Source organism: Silurus meridionalis, chromosome 4 (genome assembly GCF_014805685.1).
Source record: "Silurus meridionalis isolate SWU-2019-XX chromosome 4, ASM1480568v1, whole genome shotgun sequence".
NCBI lineage: Eukaryota > Metazoa > Chordata > Actinopteri > Siluriformes > Siluridae > Silurus > Silurus meridionalis.
This window is the reverse complement of record NC_060887.1, coordinates 19,610,885-19,636,707: the sequence shown is the minus strand read 5'-3', so window position 1 is coordinate 19,636,707 and position 25,823 is coordinate 19,610,885. Positions and strand designations below refer to the sequence as shown.

General features: G+C 39.7%; 1 protein-coding gene across 7 annotated transcripts in view; it reads right to left on the bottom strand.

Moving 5' to 3' along the window:
* sema6e (sema domain, transmembrane domain (TM), and cytoplasmic domain, (semaphorin) 6E) overlaps window positions 1-25,823 on the bottom strand; it is a 124,012-nt gene that overhangs the window by 29,406 nt on the left and 68,783 nt on the right. For 6 of the 7 annotated variants that reach the window (XM_046846362.1, XM_046846367.1, XM_046846363.1 and 3 more), the window contains 13 exons: window positions 15,234-15,422; window positions 9,935-10,049; window positions 8,668-8,725; window positions 7,396-7,452; window positions 6,728-6,829; window positions 4,191-4,281; window positions 3,847-3,969; window positions 3,659-3,747; window positions 3,258-3,475; window positions 2,910-3,041; window positions 2,086-2,241; window positions 1,510-1,683; window positions 278-415 (listed from right to left, as the gene is read on the bottom strand). In XM_046846362.1, the coding sequence (XP_046702318.1) occupies window positions 278-415; window positions 1,510-1,683; window positions 2,086-2,241; window positions 2,910-3,041; window positions 3,258-3,475; window positions 3,659-3,747; window positions 3,847-3,969; window positions 4,191-4,281; window positions 6,728-6,829; window positions 7,396-7,452; window positions 8,668-8,725; window positions 9,935-10,049; window positions 15,234-15,363 (1,583 nt within the window). In that variant the 5' untranslated portion in view covers window positions 15,364-15,422. Of the gene's footprint in view, window positions 1-277; window positions 416-1,505; window positions 1,684-2,085; window positions 2,242-2,909; window positions 3,042-3,257; window positions 3,476-3,658; window positions 3,748-3,846; window positions 3,970-4,190; window positions 4,282-6,727; window positions 6,830-7,395; window positions 7,453-8,667; window positions 8,726-9,934; window positions 10,050-15,233; window positions 15,423-25,823 lie in introns of those variants that run through there. The other variant, XM_046846369.1, reaches the window with a different exon arrangement.

Here is a 25,823-nt window from a genome sequence, read left to right as displayed (position 1 = left end):
ACCAACAAATTATTTTGATCTTTAGACGTAGCATAGATGATCTGTCTGGAGCCTATGATATAAAATTGCTATAAATAATATAAAAAATGAAGCACTTGTACTAACCATATTTATATTTATTTGTTCAATACACATTTAAATAAGTATAATATTTAAATAATTTAATACTGTGTAAGCCACTGCTATCAAAAATTGATTAGCACCTTTTGGCCAATTAGATTTAAGAAAACAACAGTACAGTGGGTGCAATGTACGGTAAGTGTTCAGAGCTACTCACTTCTTGCAGGTTCCGTAGTCAGCACATCGACTCAGAGGTACACGTACCACACAGCTAGAGAAGGCCACAAACAGGGCATGATGGTCCTTATCCAGCTCCAGTCCCAGAATCCTCCGGTCTTCCCCACGTATATTGCATCTAACAAGCGGTAAGAAAATTGCTCATAAGCATAAAAGACAAAGACATAAAAGGCATAAAAGACTTTTTTTTTTAATCTTTCTAAATCAATCAGTCAAAACATAAAATTTTCTATCATTTTAATTACATTTATGACAGAGAAAATTACAATTATTTTAATTATTTTAATTATACAGTAAAACTGAGCAGTTTAGGACGTGGCTCAAGGGCCCAGCAGGACCGCTGTGCTACCACTTCAGCCACAGTGCATGTGTCAGTGTAAACGAAAGATCCAAATCATGTCAAGTTTCACAGGAAAACAGTATCACAATAAAAGTGCACGCTTTACATTTACAGCCTGCACATATTGTAATCTTTTGACTGGTGTGGTAAAGAATAAAATCATTTATAAGTGTCCCATATATGAGGCCACCCAGGATGATTTACTTTATCTGGAAGACAATGTATAGCCGCAGACTAATGGAAAAAGGCAACGGGAGGATAAAACTACTGCTTTTCTCTGCACCCTGTTTACTATATGACGGAGCTTGTTGTTTGAATAAAATGCCTTAGTGTGTACAGATGAGAGTAAGGAAATTTGAATGTGTGTATAAAAAGAGACACAGGGAGTAAACTAGACCACCGTGTGTGTCTAGCGGGTTCTGGAGGCGTTGTGGCCCAGTGTGACACAAACAGAATTAATCAGTGGTGGAGCTCACCGAGTGTTTACTTCCATAGTGAATACTCCCTCACTCCTCAGATGTGAAAGTGTGAGATACAGAAGAATAGAGGGGGAGATAAATTGTGGGGCTGGGGAGGAAGGTGCAGGAGGAACAAAGCTCTTTGTAATGTGTGTGTAATGCTTCAGTTCTGGCACGTGGGTGTTTCTCAGCATTCTAATAATTGCTGTGTGCTACAGAGCTGTCAGAGTGAGAATAAAAAAACCCAGTAAAGCAAATAAGTAAACCGCTCATGTCATTCCCAGGGAGAAGCTGTATCCATGAGAGAGGCAAACAGAATTAATCAGTGGCGGAGCTCACGAAGTCTGTACTCCCCTAGTGCACACTTCCTCACTCCTCCAGAGGGAGGTTAAGAGCGAGATAAAGCAAGCTCACTTGTTCGGGTTGTACACGTCAATGTCTTCCAGGAGTTGGGTGCTGTAGGTGGAGTTAGGGTGCATGCTGGCGAGGATCTTCTGAATGTGCCCGTTTTCCGAACCCAGGAACAGGACCGTGTGGTTCTTGTAAGGTCCAGCGGCCGTATCCACTGCTAACTGGGTCAACTTAAATCTGCAGATAGAACATGGCTTCATTAGTAAACATGCAGCAGGAGCAGCAGTGCATCCGACAGTATTAAACAGCACAGGTGTCTGTGTTTACTCTTGAGTAGTGTTTAGATGTGGTGTCTCTCAGGAGAGTCGGAGACAGATGTGATTGTGAGAATGAGTAACAGAGTGTGAGAGATAGAGAGAGTGTGAGGGAAGAAGACAGAGAAAGTTTGACAGAGAGGAATAAAACGTTTGGGGGGAAAAAAATTGCAAGGGACAGATGTGATGGAGAAAGTGTGCTTATACCCAGCAGGCATTCTACAGCTTGCTCAAGCATTCTGTCAATTGTCCTATCGGCTGTGACATAGTGATGTGACAGTGCTGTGAATTTTTTTTTCTTTTTTTTGTATGTCCATGCATGTACCTGCTCGTAGTTCTCGTGAAGCATGGCCGCCCGTTCACTGAAGGCACAGCTTCGTCCATGAGCGGATAAGACTTGATAAAGGTGAGAGTCTCATCGGGAAAGGAAGTCGAGGACTTGTACACTGCCGCAGAACCATCTCCAGCACAGGAACCTGGCCTAAATCCACACACAAAGATAGCAGAGATTTAGCCATGAAGCTTTTCAACAAAAATGTTTTGACACACAGAGGCACAAAAGCATTTGAAATTCCAGTATCTCTTTCAGCAGTCATTAAATCAAAGCTGCCGGTTTTCTTTCAGAGAAATTGGAGCTAAAGCAACCCAACATGCCAAGAGTGCTACACAGAGAGTTCTATGTAGAAACTGAGCATTAATCAGACAAAGGATGCGTGTGTGCCATTTACAGAACATAATCGACTGACCAGTCTGTTTTGTGAGTATAAGACTCATGCAGTCAAATCCAATTTTTCCACTCTCACATCAAATAAACACCTAATCTTCTGCCTGAAGTCTGAGAGAAACAACTAATCCTAATCAGCTCTTTCTATTCTAATTTGAGCATTATTCGGAATGTGAACAGCCTAGAAATGCCTTGGCAAGACAACATTATATATATATATATATATATATATATATATATATATATATATATATATATATATATATATATATATATATATATATATATTTTTTTTTTTTTTCTTCATGGTGTATAAATTTCTACTGTAATACTCTTAATCATTCATATACAGTGCATTTACTGTATGATAAGAGAGGAAGCTAAAAATGCTGCTATGACCATTTAACCCTGCAAAATAGACATACCTGGGTTTGGGTACTTGCTCATCAGGTACAGGGGTCCAGGCCGACTCACTGGTCTTCTGTTCTTTAAACTTGCCACTAAACACTCGCTCAATGTCGTCCATGTAGAAAGCACAAACAGCGGAGCCAGTGATACTGATAAAAAGAAAACCATTTTTATGTAGATTAATCACAGTTCTGACAGTAGAATTGGCTACAATGCAAATTACCTTCAATAATTGGATTTAATGATAAATAGATTACAATGAATATAAGTGTTGGTATAATAGTAACAACTCATTACTTTCTATGACATTTATTTAGCAGAGGAGAAGAGAGGAAAGGAGAGGAGAGCTCATAGTGTGTTGTCACCTGTTGGCCTGTGTGGTGAAAACTCCCAGCACAGCAGGCCTGTGGTTAATCTGCATCACATTTGTTAAGGATTGCAGAACATCAAAGTAGAAGAACGAATCGCCAGGAACAGAACAGTTCAGCCGGGCTTTAAGAAATGATGTCCAGTACTTCTCCAGAACCCTAGGAGAACCTCCATTATCATTCTTGCACACCCGACCCACCCTGGAAAACACCACCTAAAAAACAGAAATAATCAGTTAATGGCAAGTCACTGTGAGTAAATAAGTAAATAATAAAATGTACGTTTATCTCTAAATGATGGCTTAGAGAATTGCAAAGGGCCAATGCTGTCTACATTTCACAGCACCTCACAGTGCTTATAAGTGCGGAGGCATCACGCCGAGTTGTGTGGGTCTTACCTTGCCAAGAGTTGTGTACTCCACTGCAATCTCACTGAAGAAAAAGTACACATAGTTCCCATACTCAATTGCATGAAGAAAATGAGGCTCTAAAAGAAAAAGAAAAAAAATTAAACAAAAGATTTTTGCAGAACGTTCCAATTTAGTCAGGAACAGCGAAGAGGTTTTGACAGAATGTTAAGTCTAACCTCGCAGCCATTTAGAGTCGTACTTCACGGTTCGCAGGACTGGACTACTTTCCCCCAAACTTCGGTAGATCACTGCATCACTGGCTAAAAAATCTGTCATTGTTGCTGAGTAAAAATCACCACCTGTGTGAAAATTGTAGAAGCTTTAAAGGCCAAACATACCTAATATTCATCACACAAGCTTTCAGGCCTTTCACTGCCTACGACTGCATGCTTCCTGAGACTGTATGTGTGCTGGCATCATGGAAGCAGCATCTGAACTTTGTGAAATGTCAGTAGAATATTGGCAAGATTAAAGGTGAGATCATGTTTCTCTCCTGATGGTCTCGGCTCAGCCAACTCACCAGCAAACAGGCCAACGTTGGATTGGCGCGATTCAAAAGGGCACCGCGCCTGACCAACCACCTCCTCTCCAACCTGCTCCAGAGTGGCCATCTGAGAGACAGCGAGAGAGGAAAACAGAGAGTGAGAGGGCGAGAGCATAAGCAAGAGAAATGATAACAAGATCATAAAACTACAAATACACGTCCATATCAATACTAATCCAGGGTTTCTGTGAAGCCATTTTACTGTGCTTTACTAACTTCAGCACATGCTCCAGAGCATATCTTTTAAATTTCATGATTTAAATCAAACTCCAAAATTAGCTTTTGTAATTTTCCAATGCTTTTCATCTTTAATCGTAGTCTCACAGCAGCATCATTGATGCTGTATGAGGGCCAGCTCTCGGCAGACATAACAGGCTCTAATCCCAGGGCATAGACACCGTTTTACTCCAAATATCAGCCGTTTTACTCGCTCAGCAATAAAGTACACATCTCAGGGAAGAAGCAAAAAGTGAGTGTGTTGACCTATAGTGTGAAAGTCACACTGCTGCGCCTATCAGTAAGATGTCTCAGGTTGAGACTAACAAGAGGAGTTGCTTGGCCTTGTTAGCTCAGCTCACACCTACAGCTGCAAGCAAACAACCCCTACACACATGCACCTCTGACTGGCCCACTAATCTTCTGCACTCAGCCTCACCATAACATCCTTAAGTCTCCTCCAAAACTTCTCGGGAAATAGTTTTCCCCATCTTGAACCTCCTTCCTTGAACTCTCCAAAACTTTGTTAAATATCAGTCCATTTTCCACTTGAACTTTTCAAGACCATTTTAAATAAAAGTATCTTTGGTGCTCCATATTTCAGTAAGTGTCAAAAAAAAAAAAATCTCTGTACTCACCACCAACATTAAACTCATCAGAAAAACACCAGGAACTCTACTTCGCTGTCAGTCATGTTAACAGTCAAGTTTCATGCCGCGTTAGCATTCAGGCCTTCTAACCTGTGTTTTAGAACTCTGGAGAAGCCACTTGTTATATTGGGTTTTTAACCGGGGTTATTTTGAAGCAGGATGCTGAGAGCCACGATGCTAACTCTAACTCTTTCTAAAGTCGGCCCTATCTTGTGAGACAAATCAACATCTAACATTAAATCTTCCAGCCTGTCTACTTCACAACAAAACAATATAACCTCATGCCATTGGACCAGCATGCAGAGTTAGACCAGATGTGTTTCAGACACTGTTTTTGATAGCTAGTGTCTGGCTCTCTGATGGCTAGTGTAGTATTTTAAATAAATCGACTCCTCTGGAAAGTTACGTAATGCTAATCTTTACTGCACAGTTACTGCAATAAAAAAAAGCTACAATCCAACAATCATAAAGGTGCTCTAATTGCCTGGATTTCCAAAACATTTAGTTTCCACTAACTTCAACCAAGAATAGCTGGGTGTGCCGTTAACGCAACATCCACACCTTATCAAATCATAAATTCACCCACACCCTAACATCCTTTCCATAACAATATCTCAGAGCTTCTTCTCAAACCATGGTGTAACCTCTCAGCTCGGTGTTTTTAGGAAAGATTCTTTTTCCATGGTGCAGCAGGGGATAAGGAACCAAGAGATTTGATTTACTCTTACTGACTAATTCCCCTCTCTGCGGGAGCTCGCAGGCATACGTTTTCCATAGCTAAAAATCACGAGAGGGTTAAAAGCTGAAGGGGGGAGAAAGTCAAAGAGAGTCAGAGAGATTGTGATGTGCCCCAAGGTGTGAAATATAAATCAGGCTCTCCTCGGAGAGTCTGAAGCAGATAGACGCATGGAGCAAGCGTCGTCATACTGCCTCCCCGATGACCTCTTCTAACTTTATTCACATTTCCAATACACACAGGCATGTTTCTCCTTGTCTGGATAGTACAGATCACAATACACACACATATACACAGGACTCTGTGGATCTAATCTGTAAGATCATGTAGAGTGCAAACCATGAATCATGGCACAACCATGAGCTCAACTAAAATGCTATAAAACATGAGGATAGTCTGTAGAAACTGAGCTGAGCATGGCTGTACCTCCAGACAGCTGTTAAGATTTTTAGATGCACTTGGCATGCTGTGCAAGACATTCAACAGGGTGGTGTATGGTTCTGCTCATACTGGCAGTGAGGAAGTAAAGACAGCTCCAGTCCTGCACACACTGATCTCACCCTGGGACATTTCCATGATCAACACCCAACACTGTCTGTAGTAGTGCCAAGTGCTATTAAAAGAACCTGGTGCATTTGAGTGAATTTTACAAGTGATTTCCTTTTTTTTTTATTTTTAATTTTTAAGTCTTTTCAAGCATGAAGTTTTGAAGAAAATTTGTGTGTACATGTGTGTATTTGAGCACGTATAGAGATACGCTGTTGGTTCTGATAGAGAGGTTGCTATATCTTCCACTAGTAACAGATGGAGATGAAGGCATTAATGAGTGTGTGAGTCAGCGTTCATGTGTGTGCGGGTTTGTGTGTGTGTGTGTGTGTGTGTGTGTGCGTGAGCCGAGGAGCTTAGTCTACCTTGTAGTTGCGACAGGTGGGGTTGAACGCGTTGGTCCCACATGCAAACAGTGTTTCATCATTACGAGGCACCAGCACTTTGATGTAGTTGTAGCACTCATCCTGTAAAAGGCAAGAGACTTTTAGCATCTCAAAGTGGAATGACACGAAAACAAACAAACACGAGCACACAAACAGTTTTATCATAATTACTGTGCACAGTTCAGTGGAAGCTCCCTCTCATGGAGATACAAGTAATCATTCAAGAGCTCACTCTTTCTGTGTGTGTGTGTGTGTGTGTGTGTGTGTGTATATATATACATACATATATACACACACACACACACACACACACACACACACACACATACACACACACACACACACACACACACACACACACACACACACACACACACACACACACACACACACACACACACACACACACACGCTCGCATGTGTGTGTGTGTCTCTGTCTGTCACCATAACGGACACCTGTGGTGCTACCACTAACAAGCAATCTGCACTACAGGAGCTGCGTCCACTGGGGAAGCACACAAAACAAGTACAAACAGTAGAAAAGAGGTAGGCAAAGGAGGCAAACAAGGAGGAAAGCACAAACTGAGAAAGCAAAAACACAAACATATCCTAAATATGCTTTAAAAGAAGAAAGATTGTGTACTCACGCTGTTCTTGCCCCTCACTGTGCATTTATCTACATCCTTTGTCTTCCATGTCAGTTTCTGCCAAAAAAATATATGGAGAAAAAAAAAAAAAAAAAAAGAACATAAAGAAATAATGTGTTAGTGATCACTAGGGATGTCTCTAACATCTCACATTAAAAAAAAACTATTTTACTTCAATATACTGAGAAAACAAACAGTGTGTGAGAAGGTACAAGTAGGAATGACAAACAGGAAAAGAGTGAGATCTATAAGCCCTTTAACAAGCTGTGGTGTGTGTATAAGTGTTGGCAGGGTGCTGGGTTATGTCATTAGGTTGAAAAATTTGAAAGATTTCTTCTTCACTTTCTCACTGCCCTCAAGGGAGGAGCACTCGTCCAACACATAAAATTTAATCTGCATTTTTGGTATTTATGTTCCACTTAAAAAAAAAAAGATTGTAGCTTTCTATACATAATAGTGATACAGAAATGTACGCAACCATCCTAGGCTGTACAAAAAGAAACCTCCAGGAGCTCATGTGTCCTAAATAAACCCAAAGAGCATTAGCATTTCACAAAGTAGACCTGCAAACATTTTCATGTCATATATTTGTACTCGATCAGATTGAAGCAAATACATTCAGAAAGAAAAAAAAATTATGCTATTTCAGGCAGTTGTTCATAACACTCCAGCTAATCTATTGCTACAAAGTGCTTTCACTTGGCAAAAGATTAAATATTTGAAGGTAAGTCATTTTAATATGTCCCTCTCTCCTGGCTTCAAAGTACTTCTGATACATATGTGATTCTTCTAGCTGATTCAATGTGCTTCCAACCAGGACTATGCTCAGTTGCGCTAATTGGATGATTTCCGTCTTAATGCAGAAATTGCTTGTGTGGAGACACGGTGGAACTGGGAGGAAGTCTGCTCAGGCTTTCAGGAAGCAGAAACACGGCATGATAACTGGCTTGGCGTTATCATAAAAGGGACAGGATAGACGCTCCTACTGGCTTCCCTGTCCTTTCACAGTAAACGCACCGCTACCTCGAATCCCTTAATGTTCCAAACAAGTGGAGAAATGGGATGAGATATGGAGGAGGGGAAGGGCTGGGGGCAGCTAAGTGCTCTGAGCCATAGCATGGATGCTGAGAGGGGGAGCATTAGTGCTATTCATTTCAGAGAGCTGCGGGCCACACGGTGCAGCTCATTACATCAGAAGAGAGAGAGAGAGAGAGAGAGAGAGAGAGAGAGAGAGAGAGAGAGCGCGAGAGAGAGAGAGAGAGAGAGGTTTACCTGCTGAGGGACGATTTGCTCAGTCGAAGTACTAAGATTGACGACAAAGACGTGATCCCTGCAACACACAATACAAAGGAATCAAGGACTCAAAGACACCAAAGAAAGAAAGAAGAAGGAGTGAGCAAGGTTCTCTGTCAGTCACCTCAGCTGAATGAAACTGATTAGCCTCAATCATGCAGCCCTTATCGTAGATGGGTGTATATGTGCTAGAAAAGGGATAAGGTGCTTATCGATGAACGCAGATCTGAAAAAAGCCTGGAGTGTACAATTTATCACTGCTTGCCACAGTCAACCAAGTTCACCTGTTTTATATAATGCAGGACGTTCGGGTAAATGTATGTATAGCTCAAGCTGAAATGCATTTACATGAGAACTGATGGTTTTTTTACCATTCGTGATCGAAGATGTTTACATTTGAAAAGCTCGAAAAGACTGCAATTATTCCCAAACTCATATTTTTATGTGGGTGGTATAACCAGTCACATGACCAGACAAGCATATACCAGAGAAAAGAGATTGATAAAAACAAGTAATAGAACTACCAATAGTAATAATAATAATAAAAAATGTTCTTTGCTACAGAACAGGATTATTAGAAAATACTCGTCTGATGTGGCTGACTACCAAAATGAACCAACAAAAGGTTTTGCCTATATATATATATATATATATATATATATATATATATATATATATATATATATATATATATATATATATATATATATATATATATCTATAACAGATTCTAACAAATTTTAGAAACTATAAATATATATTCCCAAAAGAAGAAAATAAGATTTTATTTATTTGTTTTTAAATAGTAGGGTTAGGGTGAATAATTATTTTAATAATAATAATAATAATAATAATAATAATAATATTATTATTATAGAAAATGGTGACATTACAACATTAAAAAACAATGCCAGGCCACGGAACCTGTTTGGTAGTTATAATGTTTCAACTGTCCATTAATTACTACTTAGTTAGACTGCACAACCGCATGCATCTGCAACATAAATATGCTCATTTTTTTTTAATAACAATTTCAATGCAGAACTAAAACCTAACATATAGTGCAGAGGAATAGTTTTGAATGAAATAGGTTAAGATTATGGGGATATTGCAAATCACTTAGATTAAGGACAGATATAAGACGTGAGCACAGATTCAGATTAGAAGCGAGATCAAAATCATTCCGCTTGATGGGCAAAGACAGAAAGCAGTATAAGGTTGGTGGTGCTGGGGATGATAGACTGACCTGGCAGCAATGTACAGCATGTGGTTTATACGCAACATTCTCTGGAAGTCCAGACCGAGCCTCGCTGTGTCATTATCTGACATGTTGCCCTGGAAACCAGGGTACAGGTAGGAGTCTGTGAAGCGAGAAAGATATAGAAGGCGATTTATAGAAAAAGACAGCGATAGCGAGAGAGAGAGAGAGAGAGAGAGAGAGAGAGAAAGAGAGAGTGTAAGATAGCAGAACTAAGAGCTCTTAGGAGTAATCAATACATTTCAATAAGAGCCATACCTGATATGTTTAGAACAAACAAGTAAAAGCCTTCATTTATATTAGCCAAAACTAATTATACAAGATGTAAGCCTATAGTCTAAGATATTAATACTCATTCCACTCGGCAGAGCTTTATTAAAAATAATCCTCTTGAGAACACTCAGGCTTGAAGAAAAGCAATTCCTCATTCAGGATATCCTTTATTCATTATTTAACAGTGAGGTCTGAGCAAGCCTCCAGCCTTTCTGTGCAGAGTAAATTCAGTCTGTACGTCCAATCTGTCAGCGCAAAGTGATGACTTCATTTAGCCAGCAGTGCTTGAGCTGTGAAAGGTGAGTTAGGGCCTTCTCAGCAACACATTTTCGCCAAGGCCATTTAGCATGCACAGGGGCAGAATGCAATGTACCTTTTAAACAAGAACACGGCGGCACCGTTTGATAACAAGTTCGGCTAACATTTTAGCATATAGAAGCTCAACTAAAAGAACTCCGGTTTAAACTTCTTCAGTCTATGGGGCTGTATGGAATAAAACTGTGAGGAAATAAATAACCCTGACTTTAACTGCAGCACTGCATTTCCTTTGCAAACATGTGATCTGATCTCAGCATGTTCACCAATGATCACAGTACAGCCATTATTCTCACTTCAGAAAGTGCAATATAAAAAAATAAATAACTCAACTACTTCCCCTGGACAATGTGTAGTTATACAGAGACTGTGGTTATCTGGGCTCCCTGTAGTGGCAGACACTTAAATCGGAATTTTCAAATCTGTACTTAAAAATCAGCTGTTATATCCCATGGCTCAAATTTATATCTGATAAGCACTCTGTGTTGCTGTTTTTTTCTAGACATTTTAAAGACCATGATTAAATGCGTGTTAAAAAAAAAGTTGTGGCCTTACACAATGAGTGGAATAATAAAAAAAAATGTTTCAGTTTCAGACGTGTTCATCCTAGAAAGCTTAAAATATTCATTTAAAGTCAGGGGTTTGCTGAATGAAATTTGACTTCAGTGGCTTATATTTACACTGTACTGACACCACTGTTGAGCCAGAACCATTTAAGAGAAGACAGTGAGCAAACTTTGAACTGCTTATCCATTATCCTCTAAGGCATTACCATAGCCGAGGATTATAGAAAGGGCGAGAGGTAAGATATATTGATATATTGAGGATAAGAGATGGTAACAGCTCTGCAACTATAAATGATTCAGACGTGATGCTGGGTTGGCAGTTTTCTTGTTAAACTAATACAATATTCTACAGTTGTTCTATAATTAGTCTAAAAATTATCCCAAGCCAACTGGCTACACAACGTTTATCTATGCAGTTTGTGTTGCTTAAGTTTGCTACACTACTTCTGAGAAAACTTTCGGTGACACCTGCCTTTTTCTGCCAGTCAGAGGCACACAATGGTATAAATTGTAAAAAAAAGTTTCTCTTCACTTGGACTAGGAGACACCAACCTTCTCCATCATGGCAATGCCCTTTGTACACAAACGTAGCTACATGAACATAAGGTTATCATGGGCTGGAGTGAAAGATCTTGAGTGGCCCGCTCTGACCTCAACCCTATTAAACACTTTTGGGATGTATTAGAGCTGACTTTACTAATGTTACCCAAAAGGTGAATAAGCACACATCTCCACAACCACACTCCACACCTGGTGGCATCTTCCCAGAATATTATATATTATTATAAAAGCAAATGTGGAATGGGATGTTCAAAGAGTACGTACAGTACAAAGCGTATGGTCTGGTGTCCGCAAGCTGTTATCCATATAGTGTATGTAACAGTCAGTTATGCTATATCTGGTTTACAGTCAGTTACTTCACAAACAGGTTTGATTATTAGTTTAGAAGCACAGCTATTTGCATAATGCAGTCTAGTTTCTCTCGCTTGTTTAGTTACACCACCTTCTTGTAGTCATTAAGGTGCGGCTTACACCTGTGCAGCTGAAATAGTCAAGCCACCTCAAGTCATTTAATGTCATTTTAGACCCTAAACAGTTGTTACAGTACACATTGATACAAAACAGTGTTCCTTTGGGACCAAGGTGTTTCATAAAACACAAGATAACACAGAAATAACTAAAAACTAAGCAGAAGTAAAAACACAGTACAATAAAAACAGCACACTGAATTACAGTGCACTGCTGACAAATTCATAGATTTAATGTAAAGTGCAAATGCATTGTCCACATAATAATAATAAAAAAAGATTATATGCAAAAATTGCAGTACCTTTAGCAGCAGTTTTTTTTCGGCAACATACGGAGTATGTCTGCCTTCACATGCACATATAACCTGAGCGTGTACACTACAGAACATATATCCCCAACCAGAATTTACAATGAATGTAAGGCGTAGAAGCTGAAAAACTGCAGCGAGATCCATGTTTCACTGTAGGAATAACAAATAGAACTTAGCATTGGTGTAATTTTGTTTTCAAAGGTGCGTTGGGGGGGGGAAATACAGAAATCTTACGTGATCAAATTTAAAATTTAAAGTTAATTCACACAAAAGCGTTTTTTCCCCCCGAGAGCATTTTGCTCGTCGGTATTAAGCAGTTCATGTGCTGAAGCCCCAATTTAATTAGCATTTTTATCCACAATTCTAGCAATCACAGAATCGAATGTTCAGAATTTATATAAATTCTGTTTGGTATGGCGTGCAACAGGTACATTACGTCTCTTTACTGCAAGTCTTATCAAAGAAAAAGCGAAGCCCCCAAACATTAAAACCACAGCCACAAATATTGCCAATTCACAGTCAGTTTTTTGCAAATAAATTACATGACCCTCAACATTTTATTATATACACCACATTAAGAATTTAACAGCATCATATAAAACTAAATTGATATTTTTTTTAAAGCATTAATCAATTTAATTCCAGCAATTTCAGTGTATTTCCAGCACTACTACTATTACTTTCTGGATAAAACCTGCAACAGGTTATTACATCTAGTCGTGACAGGACAAACCTTAATGCCTCGACCAATCAGCATTTACTTGAAGGTTGGTTGAACGACCCATCCTTAAGATAAATGCCTTTTTTGTGCTGCTATGCAAACAAGTCTTAAGGTGGTGGAGTTTTCAGACTGACTTAACACTCTCATAGCTAACATTAGACCAACTCTTTTATTCAGTGCAGGGATAATAAACGTAGTCTGTAGCTTGATTTTGGTTCCATAAAGGCCCTCAAATACATTTAAAATCACAGACTGAGCTAATAAATTGGTTTGTGTGTCTAGAGTGAACCTTTAGGTCAAAAGACAATAACGTAACATTTAAAAGTTGTTGATACTGTACTGTCTACCAAACGAACATCTGGTCCCACCCACAAGACCTTGGACTAATTGTTATATGGCCTGTTACCTAAAATGAGTGAATAACTATAACCATTACCATCGATGGTGTGAACAGTACATTTTGAAGATGAAAAAGATAATTCTACTACAGCATATAAATAAATTTTTTTTTTTTTAACTATCAGGAATCCAACAATAATCTTAAATATCATTGAGTTTTGTGCTAGATTGCTCGGTGTTCATCATGGAGTAGCTAATATTTGCATAAAGCCATGTCTATCTGTGTTTCAATAAATAACATTATGCTTGGTCATCGATTATATGATGAGGTTTTTAAGGTATTTTATTTAAAAAGTCACTCTGATTTAAAGCAGTCTTGTTGCTGATTCCTTGTAATTGCTGCATTAAAAAATAAATAAAAAAATACACATTCTTGAAATCTTCACTCTTAATCAAGGTCTTAGTAAAGTTTTCATCAGGGTAAAGCCAATTTTTATTCAGGGTTACGCTGCCTTATTGTCTACAGACCTGCTTTGTCACCTTCTCCTTTTTGACATGCGGGCAAGTGGCTGTGTAATAAAAGTTAGCTAGCATCAAACCTCACAAAAAATCAGACTAAACAGAAGATGTGTCCAATATATGTGCAGTAATATTCGTCCACCAGAGGTGTCTCTACATCCCCAAAAGGTGTAAACTGCAGCTTTTAATTAGTGCACACTTGTAGCAGGCTCCCTGTACAGGTCAGGGAATTAGTATAAGTAATGGCTACCCCTGTAAGCCTGCAGCACACACACACACACACACACACACACACACACACACACACACACACACACGCACGCACGCACACAAGCACACACACACGCATGCACACACACAGGTGCAAGAGCTGATAAATGGGCCTCATTACATGTCTGGTCTCCTTTAAGAGTTTTAGTAACCCCAGCTACCATTGCCAGTGTCCCGGTGCTTCTGTATGTCTTATAAATGCAGTAGTGGCAAGGTGTGTGTACTTGTCATGCATAATCCGTAAATTCCAGAAACTGTGGACTTCCCAGTCTTTTCTAGCTTAAAATTAATTGCTTAGTGTAGACACTCCCTACACAGACCTTTGATTTTTGTATTGTCCTCATCCCAAATATAAATTCTGTCACGCTTGAATTAGCTCTATTGCTCCTGACAGCTAACCGCTATCAAAATTCCATTATCTTACACAATCACAGTGGTCGATGTCAACTATTCCAAATACAAGCGCTCTTTCCTCATTTAAATAACTGATAAGTTGATATGTATGCTCTGACTGCAACTATAACTAGAGTTCCTGGTTATTTATACGTTTGGCGTGGGAACAGTGCTCCTACCTGCCAAGTGCAGATTGCTTGGCAAGCTGACCACTTTTAAGTGTTTGAAAACGTTTCACATATCCTCCGGTGTATGAAATACCGGACAAGATTCCATTCATCTTGTTTTTGCTACTTTTGACAAGAAAATAGAAGAGAAAATAGTAAATAAAACATGCCTTGCAAAGAGTAAAGATTAAAAACCTAAAAGAAAAAGTTAAACGCTGACAAAGGTGTATGTTTTATCCAATCTGATATCTAATATCTCTAACTCCAACTGACCTGCATAAATATGAAGAAAACTGCCTACATCTAAAAACGACAATTAAATTATACAACAGTGTTTACGGAACAAAATGCAGAAAATCCAAACAGTCAAGTGTTCAATACTTACATTCACTCCCGACTATGCTGATTGGCTCCAGGTCCTGGGGAAAGGGTGTGACAACATTGGACAGCAGTAACAGGCCAGTAAGGATAAAGGTCAGGGCCAGGAGGGGCCGCAACCCCAAAACCAACCGCATTTCAGCACCAGCTACAGCACTCAGACCCACAGCATGACCCGCAGTGTACTTCTTTCCACCTGAGAGAAAAACAGACAACAAGAGATAAAAAAAAGACTGAAACACTGTGCTAGACAGTGTTTCTATACAGAACACACTGCAGGACAGCAAGGAGATTAGAGAGTCACCCACTTTTTTTTTTATAGCAAAACACAGAAGTCATCCATCGCATACGCCTACTTCTTCACACATATTATATATTGCAATGTATATAACGCGTGTGAAGTAGGCGTATGCCATGCATGGCTTTTGTTTCGTATATTAAGTAGATTACAGTAGGTGCAACAGCATGACAATTTGACACTCTCAGAGCAGTGCAGCAGATGATCTTAAGTCGTCCCAGCATCAGTGAAATAAAGTTTAATTACCCGCTGACTACAGGGAATTAAAGATTGAAGGAGTTTTTCTGCTCATTAAACGTGCAGACTGAAGACTCAGATACATATAATACATATATAATGATATTCTAACAGTCCACACAGGTTTCAGGAACGCTTTGATCAAGCGACTTACACTGTTCTTTTCAATTAAAAGTTTTGTTTTCAGCGGGCAAAACACTCAGGAGTTAAACTGTTCAGAGTGTAAATATTTTTTTTGTATTTATTATAGAATAGCAATTGATTCTTTCATTTAAGTCAATTCTTAATTGTGGTGTATGTACATTTGATTATGAAAGCAATCTGAGCTAGTTTTCTCTTGCTATGCAGTAAAATGTTAACACTAAAATAAATGCGACAAATGTGTTTATTCAGTGTTTTTTTTTTTTATTTGTATGTTTTCTAATTTGCTATTGCTGCTGTATGAACTATTTAATTACTTTCTGAGAAAAGCTTAGTAAAGTCATTCCCACACAAACCCGTGTTTTTTCAAGGAACGCTCCGTTTGTGAATCGGTGACATTTTCAGAATGTCACTGTGAGTAAAGTGGAGGTTCCGGAGCAACCAGAGGCCCTCACAGATGCATAGCAGTGCACTGAAATGTTTCATCCTGAGGCTTAGACCCAAGAGGAAAATAGCTAAGATTATCTTATCAGCCACAGCTTTGAGATCTCCCTAAGAGATAACTCGGAGAAAAAAAAGAAAAAAAAAAGGTGCGAGACTACTGACCGAAGGGACACCTGGCTCATTGACTTCAACTCTTCAGTCTTTCATAGGTGACTTAACACAATTAACAACAAAGACTACTGGGATAGTGCCTGTCTCTGCCAAATCTGACACAAGGCCAGAAGGGACACATCAAAATCTCATTTTCAGAACCGATTAAAAAAAAAAAAAAAAAAAAAGCCAGGGGTGAAAAAAGATTAAAGTAATAATAATAATAAAAAAAAAAAGGCCCAGCTGTCAGAGCTCGAGCGTATATTTGAGCTGCGTTTCCCTGCAGTTGGATTATTTATGAGTGGCTGAGTGTTTGTGTCACAGGAAGATTAAGCTGAAATGCTAATGCTATGCCTTGTTTACTCTGCAGGCTAATTGGACAGCCAGACGGACAGCGGGAAGCTTCTCCTCAGTAAACAAAATATAGCTAACCTGCTTGAAAGTGTCTTAAAAAAAAATATTTTCCTCTTTACATATTAATGACAGGTTGAAGATAGGAAAAGGGGTGAGCTGAGTTGCCAGCGCTCCTATAGAGTTCAAATTGAATCATAGACTCAGTCAACACAATAATGCACTGTTATCAATATTCATACATTCCACCCTCATTCACATTCCACAGTGAGGCACGCATTTAGCAGCATGGTCAAACAATGATTGCATGGCTATAAATTGAAAATGTGGGTGTCTTCAGCTGTTTATTTCATGAATTACAGTCAATGTCAGGGTGAGTCAGCACACACACGCTCACAAACATGCATGCCTACAGACATTCCAAAACCTTCATGGTCATATACTGAGAAATACACAAACAGGGCTTACTTCTAGCAGAACTCATGCGCACACACACACACACACACACACACACACACACACACACACACACACACACACACACACACACACACACACACACACACACACACACACATATATATTATACATACACACACAGAACCACATATATTTGATTATTTTCAGGTGAATTAAAATCTTGACACTATTAAAAAATAAATGTATGTGTAGAAACTTTCAGAACCTGTCCTTATGCATGCTTGGGCCTTATTAACCTAACTATATATATATTATTAATTATAAAATAAAAAACCCTAGTTTAACCCTAGTTTAACTTTAATAAAACAAACAAAGGAACAATATATATTTTTCCCTGATTTTTATTTTTTTTTATCAGTAAACAATCTTTTTTTCAACCTTTGTATATCAATATCTGATAAAGCATGTAAAGTATGCAGTATGTAACTTCTGAACTTGCATATTCTGCACAAGCCATGAAACAAACCAGACCCCCTGCTTCAGCACCGGCTAAAGGCTAATGAAAGGCTACAGAGAACTAAGCAAAGGCTGAGATGCTCTTTGTCAAGGATTTGCTTGTCACTTGCTTTATCAGACTCACAGTCGGGGCTCCAGGCTCTGCACTGACACATGGTTCAAAATACATGGCCTTTCATTTTCTCATACACACACACACACACACACACACACACACACACACACACACACACACACACACACACACACACACACACACAGCTGTTGCACAAAACGGTAAGGATCAGAGGACCAGTCCACATGAACACAAACAAACAGCGATTATGCAGCACTGCCACATGCTCTACTGCAATAATGGCTTTTTTTGTGAGCTATTTATTATTTATTATAGAGCACAACAGACACACTGGTTCTGCTCCATTGCAATAACATCTTGTGATCAAAAGAGTGTGAGAATGAGCGAGAGTCTGAGAGACAGTAAAAAAGAGAGAGCGCAAAAGAGAAAGACTGATAGTCATCAACAATATTCTGGAAGATCTTGGATCCATGATTCAGCTAAATGCTAGATATTGGTTCAACTGTGGCTTTATATGGGAAAGAAATGTGTGAAGTATGCCCTCATCAACTTCCTTTGGATCAAATGTCAAATTTCCAAGTACTACCTGATTTTCTCTGCAACGTTAGTCTTTGCCGCAGACCATTCATGCAGCCATTAATAGATACCCAATAAGGGCCCCTCACTCTCAGCACTGAAGACTGATTCTAGCACTGATAGGCTACAGAAGCTAGTGGACTTGTCACTTGGTTAATTAAATGACCTAAATGGATTTGGCCTTAATTACTTCCCCTTGCTGCTCACTCTTGTGTCTCCATCACTGCAGTCAAACTGAACAACTCCTGGCTTGGCTCAGTTCAATTCCTAATAAGGTCAGCCAGATAACTCCACATGTCCTGAGAAATCAAACGTTTGGATTCGGGTCCAGTTCAGTTCCATTCCTAAAGTCATGACGATGTGGTGAACAGGTTGGTTTATGCAGTACGAGGCGATGTGCAACTTCAGAATTCTTTAGATAGGGTTTTCTTCATAGTATTTAAAAAATATATATATATTATATTGCCAAAGGTTTGTGGACACTTTACCATTACCATTTAAGTCTTTCTGAAACTGTTGCCACAGAAACTTGTAAACATACAATTGTGTAGAATGTCTGTGTGCTGTAGCATTTAAGTTTTCCTTTACAAAAACTAAGACCACCAAATAGCTCATTCTAGCAATGACATGCCCCTGTATAGTAGAAAAACTCAAGTGGCCTGGAAAGAGTCCAGAGTTCAACCCCCACAGAACATCAAAATGAACTAGAACACTGACTGGACCCCAGATGTTTTCAAGCATCACTTCCTGACACTATTGCTCTTCTGGCTCCAAAATCAAGTGAAAAGCATTCCTAGAAGAGTGGAGGTTATTATAAAGAGAAAAGGAGACTAAATATGGAATGTAATGTTCAGCAAGGAAATGTGTGTAATGTTTACAATATTTTTGTGCTTCATTTTTAGTTGGCCAAAAGATCTATACAATTGTTATAAAAACTCAAAGTCTGACTAATGTCAAAGCTGTTTATCACATACAAATTACATAATGTGCATGTGATGTAATCTGGTGAAATTTTTTTTATTCTTAGTTCTCCATCCAACATTGCAACAACAAACAGAGAACATAAATCTTAAGAAAACAGATACACACACGCACACACACGCGCGCACACGCATGCACACATATACATACATACATACATACATATTCACATATGCATATAATGTATGTAATACAATGTTAATTAATGTCTCTTGTTGCTGCCTGTAACTGCAATATTCAGAGTTAGAAATGTAAACTTTTTATGGGATGATTTGGGACACTATGTGGCCAAGACATGAGGCCACAAGGCCAAAAGCAGGTCAAAAAAAGAACAGCAAGGGAAAAACAAGAAAACCAAAAGAACCCCAACAGTGTAATCACTATCAGACGCCCTCCACACACAGAAAAATCCCATATGCAACCTCAATACAATCTGTTGCTTGACTTGTATACCATGTCCTTGAGAAGTCCCACCAATCTGTAATCACTCGGGATTTAAAAAAAAAATGTTTGACCAAATATGAGGCACTGACAAGCTGACAGCTGTTGTTAGGGGAACAAGGAAAGCTCATGCAGTAGAGGATTTCTGGGCATTAGCTGTTTAGAGTGTGAGGATAGCGGGCCACTGGAGGTTCTGGATTGATTATGTGACATTCATTTGGAAGTGCAGAGGCCTGTGGCTGCACTTAGGCTGTTAGGTGCACTTCACTTCTCTGCCCAGTTTTGCAGTTTTACTTGGATAAATGGAAAATGTATGTGTTTTATGGCACATCCAACACAATGAGATCATATAAAAGAGATCAAGTTACAGGACCCTGGCTTTGCTACACTGACCAAAACCACAAGGGCCAAATTTAAATATGATGATTATTATGCACAATTCAAGATTTGATTCTTCCATTATCTCTGGTTTGGGAGCAGAGCGTCCCTCAACGCATGCTTTGAGACCCTTGCCCGAATAAGTTCAAATCTCTCTGCCCCCTTTGTATACATCATCATCACACTTAATGAAGGCGTGTATCCCAGGGCTCCTCTGTCATTTCAAACATGATTAGGCACGTTAGTGCGTGAGCTCTCCATGGCCCATTACCCCCCAGCAACTGCGGCAAGGACTCGCTCGTAGCTGTGTCAATTAACTGGGCCACAGCAAGACTGTGTGCAGGAAGACTGCACTGTCACATGTGGCTCTCAGACATTACCCCCCAAATACTCCCAGCACCCCTGAGAGGCTTTTAGGTCTTAAGGACAGATCAGAAAAACTGTTCAACTAACAAATAGGAATAGTGCATCTTAGCATCCAAATAATTCTGCCTAGGGGGAGTAAACATTGCAAACGATCAAATCTTATTGCCACAGTTAAATCCTCACATGGTACGACTGCCTGGCAGATTGGGATTTTTTTTTTTATGATTTGCTGAAGCTGATTAGCAAGCCCAAGGAACAGCTGGGCCGAGAAACCAAGGTGTAAATGAAGCGCAAGCCTTTAAAACAAGGCCGTACTTATTTCCCTCACTGAGCATGTAAAGTGTATTAAAGAAATTGTCAGCGAGTTTAGAATAGAGTCAGCTTCTGAGAAACAAACAAGTGTATATATATTGTCTTTATGTACTTAATCCTGACGGTTAAGAAGCTCCAGGAAAAACTGGGGCAGGAAAGGTAGCCTGTGATTCAGCTTTACAAAGGCAGCATTGTCTACTCAAAGTCTGTGGTTGCAACCTGCTGACGGTGGGTCAGTTTGCAAGCGTGCAGCCAGAGACTAATCCCATGATACCGATCACATGGGTTCTAAGGAATCATCAAATTAAAAGAAACCAAATGCAACAACACAGACACAAATTTAGACGTGGCTGTTGTTTACTCTAGACCAAAGGCTCCATTTAGCATAATTCAACACTAGAACAAGAACAGCTCAGGGCAGAAAGAGTCACGATAAGCTGTGGCGAACTGGTTGCCCCCTGCAACCTGGGTCTATGCTTAATGCTCGTGGTGCCAACACCTGCTCAATGAGCTTAGCCATTTCATTAACCGTCTTGCAGCCAAGACAGTCAGAAAACCTCCTAATTAGATTTCAGTGGGTGTCCACCCTGCTGCTGGACGACTAAATTGGAACTGGGATCGTGCAGTGTTGGGCAATTATCATCGAACGACCCCTACAGCTGTGAAAGAGAATGTGAAATTACAGGCGTGTAACATCCCAGTCACACAGAGTTTGAGGGTATTGCTAATTAAAAGCATTTGAAATCACCACTTCAGTTCAAATCAAATCAATGCATAAGCACACACACCTCATACATCTACAACCCCAGAGCCTGCATTCTTAGACAAAATAAATTGTCATACTGCTTTGGAAGGACTACTTGTGGGGAAAAAAACTCTATAGATTCAAGATCATATTATTTCCTAAAATGGAACACCAGAGCACAATGTTTGCCATGTATTAAAAGAGAGATGTGTGTGTGTTTTTCTTATATCTGGAAACATAATGGCTGAAAAAAGCAGGACTTTGGAAACTGCAATAGCATGTTTAGGCTGTGTGACTGACAGTAAGTTTACTTGTTGTAATAGATGTGCAGAAAGAATCAATTTAACAGACAGACAGCATCCTTGGCCTCATTTGGGATTAGGAGCAAATAGATGGTGTCAATACCATCAGTGCTCTCTCTCTCTCTTCTTTATCAGGGAAGTGGCATGAGCTCCAAATGACTGTCTCAGTGCCATTCCAAATGTGTGCCTGGTATACAGCGACGAGGTCAGTCATCTCGCTATCGATGCCAGTCGGCTAAACCCACAGGGAGAGAAAGTATCTGCCACTGGCACCAGGGTTTAGACAAACTGACAAGGAGGAGGACGAGGAGAAGGAGAAAGGTCACACTAGAGTCATTAGAGCCCCCTCAAGCAGGTTGTCTTTTCTGGAATTTTTGAGTGAAGTTGAAGCTGTAAAATGCGGGAGTGCCAATATGAATTCTATTAAAGCTTTGCTGTCATGAAAAGGGGTTTAAATGAACCATTACTTTGCGTTCCACTCCGTACAATACTGTTATTGACACTTTCTCTCGACACAACAAGCCTTTTTTTTAACGGAATGAAATTTTCAAAAGAGCTCTTGATATAGTCAAGGAGAGTGAAGCACTTGGGCACAAATACAGTACTTGGCCTGCTGTATGAGAAAAGCCCTGTAGCAGACTAGAGAACAGAGAAACTCCATGTACAGCCAGGTGCTGCATTTACATTTATTTATTCAGCGTATGCTTGAATCCAAAGAGTGGAAAGTGAGACAATTATCTAGCAGAATCAACTGCTGCACTACACAAACACACTCAGACAGACATACACAGACAACACCAAACGATACCTTTAAGTTTTTTTTCCCCTTTAAAGCTCTGATGTTTGTTTTCTCTACACCTCTTGAAGTTTCCAGTGGCACCGTTGGCCAGACTGTGGCCAGACACAAGAGCGGGATTACTGCCAGACGGCAGACAGCCGTAGGACCGATCAATAGCAAAACCACAGTGAGGTCATTCCACTGCCAGACATCAGAAAGGCAAGACCCATCCTTCCCTGCAGCACCCTTCTCCTAGAACAATAGTCTGCATACACAGCAAAGCTCATTCCCCTTAGAAATCATTTAAATGGAGAGAGTTCAAAACACACACACACCACGTCTTTTTTAGTTCTTTCATGTGCCTGTCTTAACTAACCAACCCTGACAAAGCTGCAGTATTATTCAATATGTCATTAAGCCATATCACATCTATCTTATGCATCAAGTTGTGAATAAAAGTAAACACTACACATGTTCACTCACACACTCTCTCTCTCTCTCTTTACCTCTCTCCCTATTCCATTAATAATTTAGTTTGTTATTGAGAAACCTAACCTGCACTGGTATTGACAGAAATTCTAGCAGGCCCCCTGTGGAAGGGCGTTATAATTGGAAAGTGGAGTGTGTGCAGGAAGAGCAAGACAGAGCAGAAGGAAGAGCTTGACTCTCACACTTCTGCATGCAGCCCTATTTTTACAGTCTGTTCTGAGTCTTCAAAAACCACTGCCTGGGATTTGACTGCAATAGTCATCACAGGCATGCACACAAGACCCCACTAACACCCCACACTGAAGAGAATTCCCTAAGGAGGCGGGCAAGTGGGTAAGCAGGGATGAGCGGTGCTGATTGGAAGAAGGTTTAGACAGAGAGTCTTTATCAAAGTGCTGCAGAGCACTTGTCAAAGCTGCATGACGCACACTCCCACTCAGTCATCAAACTGAGCATGGCACCACACGATTCCAATTAGAGTGATAGACAGACACACAGAATGAGTGTAGGTTAGTGAGTGTGCGAGTTAGTGAGCGAGTTAGTGAGTGAGTTAGTGAATGGGAAAGAAAAAATGTCAGCTGGTGCAAAATTGAGTAAGATGGAGTAGGGAAGAATGGAAGTATGGTGTAGACTAGGAGGGAGATGAGAAGAATGGAGTAGTATAGTGTTGCATAGTTGAATAAAAAGTAAGTCGGACTGGAGCACAGCCTGGTGCAGTGGAGAGTGGATCAGACTGCAAAACAATATAGTAATATGGAATGATTAAAAGCAGAGTAGAGTAGGTTCAATTGGATTGGAGCAGGTTTGCATAAAGTAGAGAAGGGATGAGTAGAGTGGAATTGAGTGAAGTAGTATGGAGAACTTTTGAGTGAGAAGGGGTTAAGTTTAGAGAGGAGAAAGATGGAGTTGAAGAGTATAGCACAGTAGAGTGGAGTATTGGGGAAATACAGTCTGGTAGAGTAGGAAGGAATAATGCTCTATATATGCGCGTGTGTGTGTGTGCGCGCGCAAGCGCGTGTATGTATACGTTATTATTTTTCCCCAATGCTCTATTTCCCCAGGGTAAAAAGCACTAGCAGGCAGATAAAAATGATACCCAGCTCAGTCCTGCTGAGAAAATGAAATACTTGGCTTATGGAGAGAAAGACCAAGAGTGAGACAGAAAAGCAGAGAGACAACCAAAGAATAAGATGCAGAAGGAGGGGGAGGAAGAGAGAGAGAGATAGAGAGAGAAAGAGAGAGGGAGCTTGCTATATTTATAGATTGTATCTCCGCCTCAGATCACAACATCAAAGTCTCTCCCCACACAGCCGTGTGTGCGTGTGTGTGTGTATATATATATATATATATATATATATATATATATATGTGTGTGTGTGTGTGTGTGTGTGTGTTATTCACTGAGCTTCAATTGAAGTTGGGTGAATATTCATGAATAAGAATGTGTGTGTGTGAGAGAGAGAGAGAGAGAGAGAGAGAGAGAGAGAGAAAGAAGAAGAACCCCACCTAGTTGAAAGGTTTGCAATGCTGAAACATGCCAAGGTTACAATTGTTACAATGTTACACAGTTACAATGTGTCTGCATCTAGATGGAAGAGCTTCTCTATAGTGCAGTAATGATCGCACACACACACACACACACACACACACACAGATCTGAAGTTCCTTCTGTTAAAATAATAGCCATAAGTTTACAATCACCTCCTCCTATACATCATGCAAATACAGCTAAACAGAGTTATTAATTGATGCCCCTTCAAATGGATTCTTCCTGTTCATGTACACAGGAGTGTATGAAACTCTCTCACACTCATGTAGTGACAGCTAGAAGTGTTAACTTCAGTGCTAAGAGGTGTGCTAATGGGTGCATGGATAGGCAGGTGTCAGGAGTAAAGATAGAAAGTTTTAAAATTAGCACTTTATTCTGATCATGAACTCTACCTATTGAGTTTCAAATACAGTGGTGTGAAAAAGTGTTTGCCCCCTTCCGGATTTCTTATTTTTTGCATGTTTTTTAAACTTTAATGTTTCAGATCATCAAACTAATTTAAATATTAGTAAAAGATAACACAAGTCAACACAACATGCAGTTCTAAAATGAAGGTTTTCATTATAAAGGAAAACAAAATCCAAAACTACATGGTCCTGTGTGAAAAAGTGTTTTCCCCCTGTTAGAGTTTAATTTCTCTAGCCACACCCAGGCCTGATTACAGCCACACCTGTTCACAATCAAGAAATCTTTTAAATAAGACCTGCCTGAAGTCCTCAAAAGATCCTCAAAAGCTAGACATCATGCTAAGATCCAAAGAAATTTAGAAACAAATGAAAAAGAAAGTAATTGAAATCTATCAGTCTGGAAAAGGTTATAAAGCCGTTTCTAAAGCTTTGGGACTCTAGTAAACCACAGTGAGAGCCTCACAAATGGCAAAAACCTGGAACAGTGAAGACCCTTCCCAGGAGTGGCCAGTCTACCAAAATTACCTCAAGAGCACAGCAACGACTCATCCAAAAGCTTACAAAAGACCCCACAACAACATCCAAAAGAACGGCAGGCCTTACTTGCATCAGGTAGGGTCAGTGTTCATGACTCCACCAT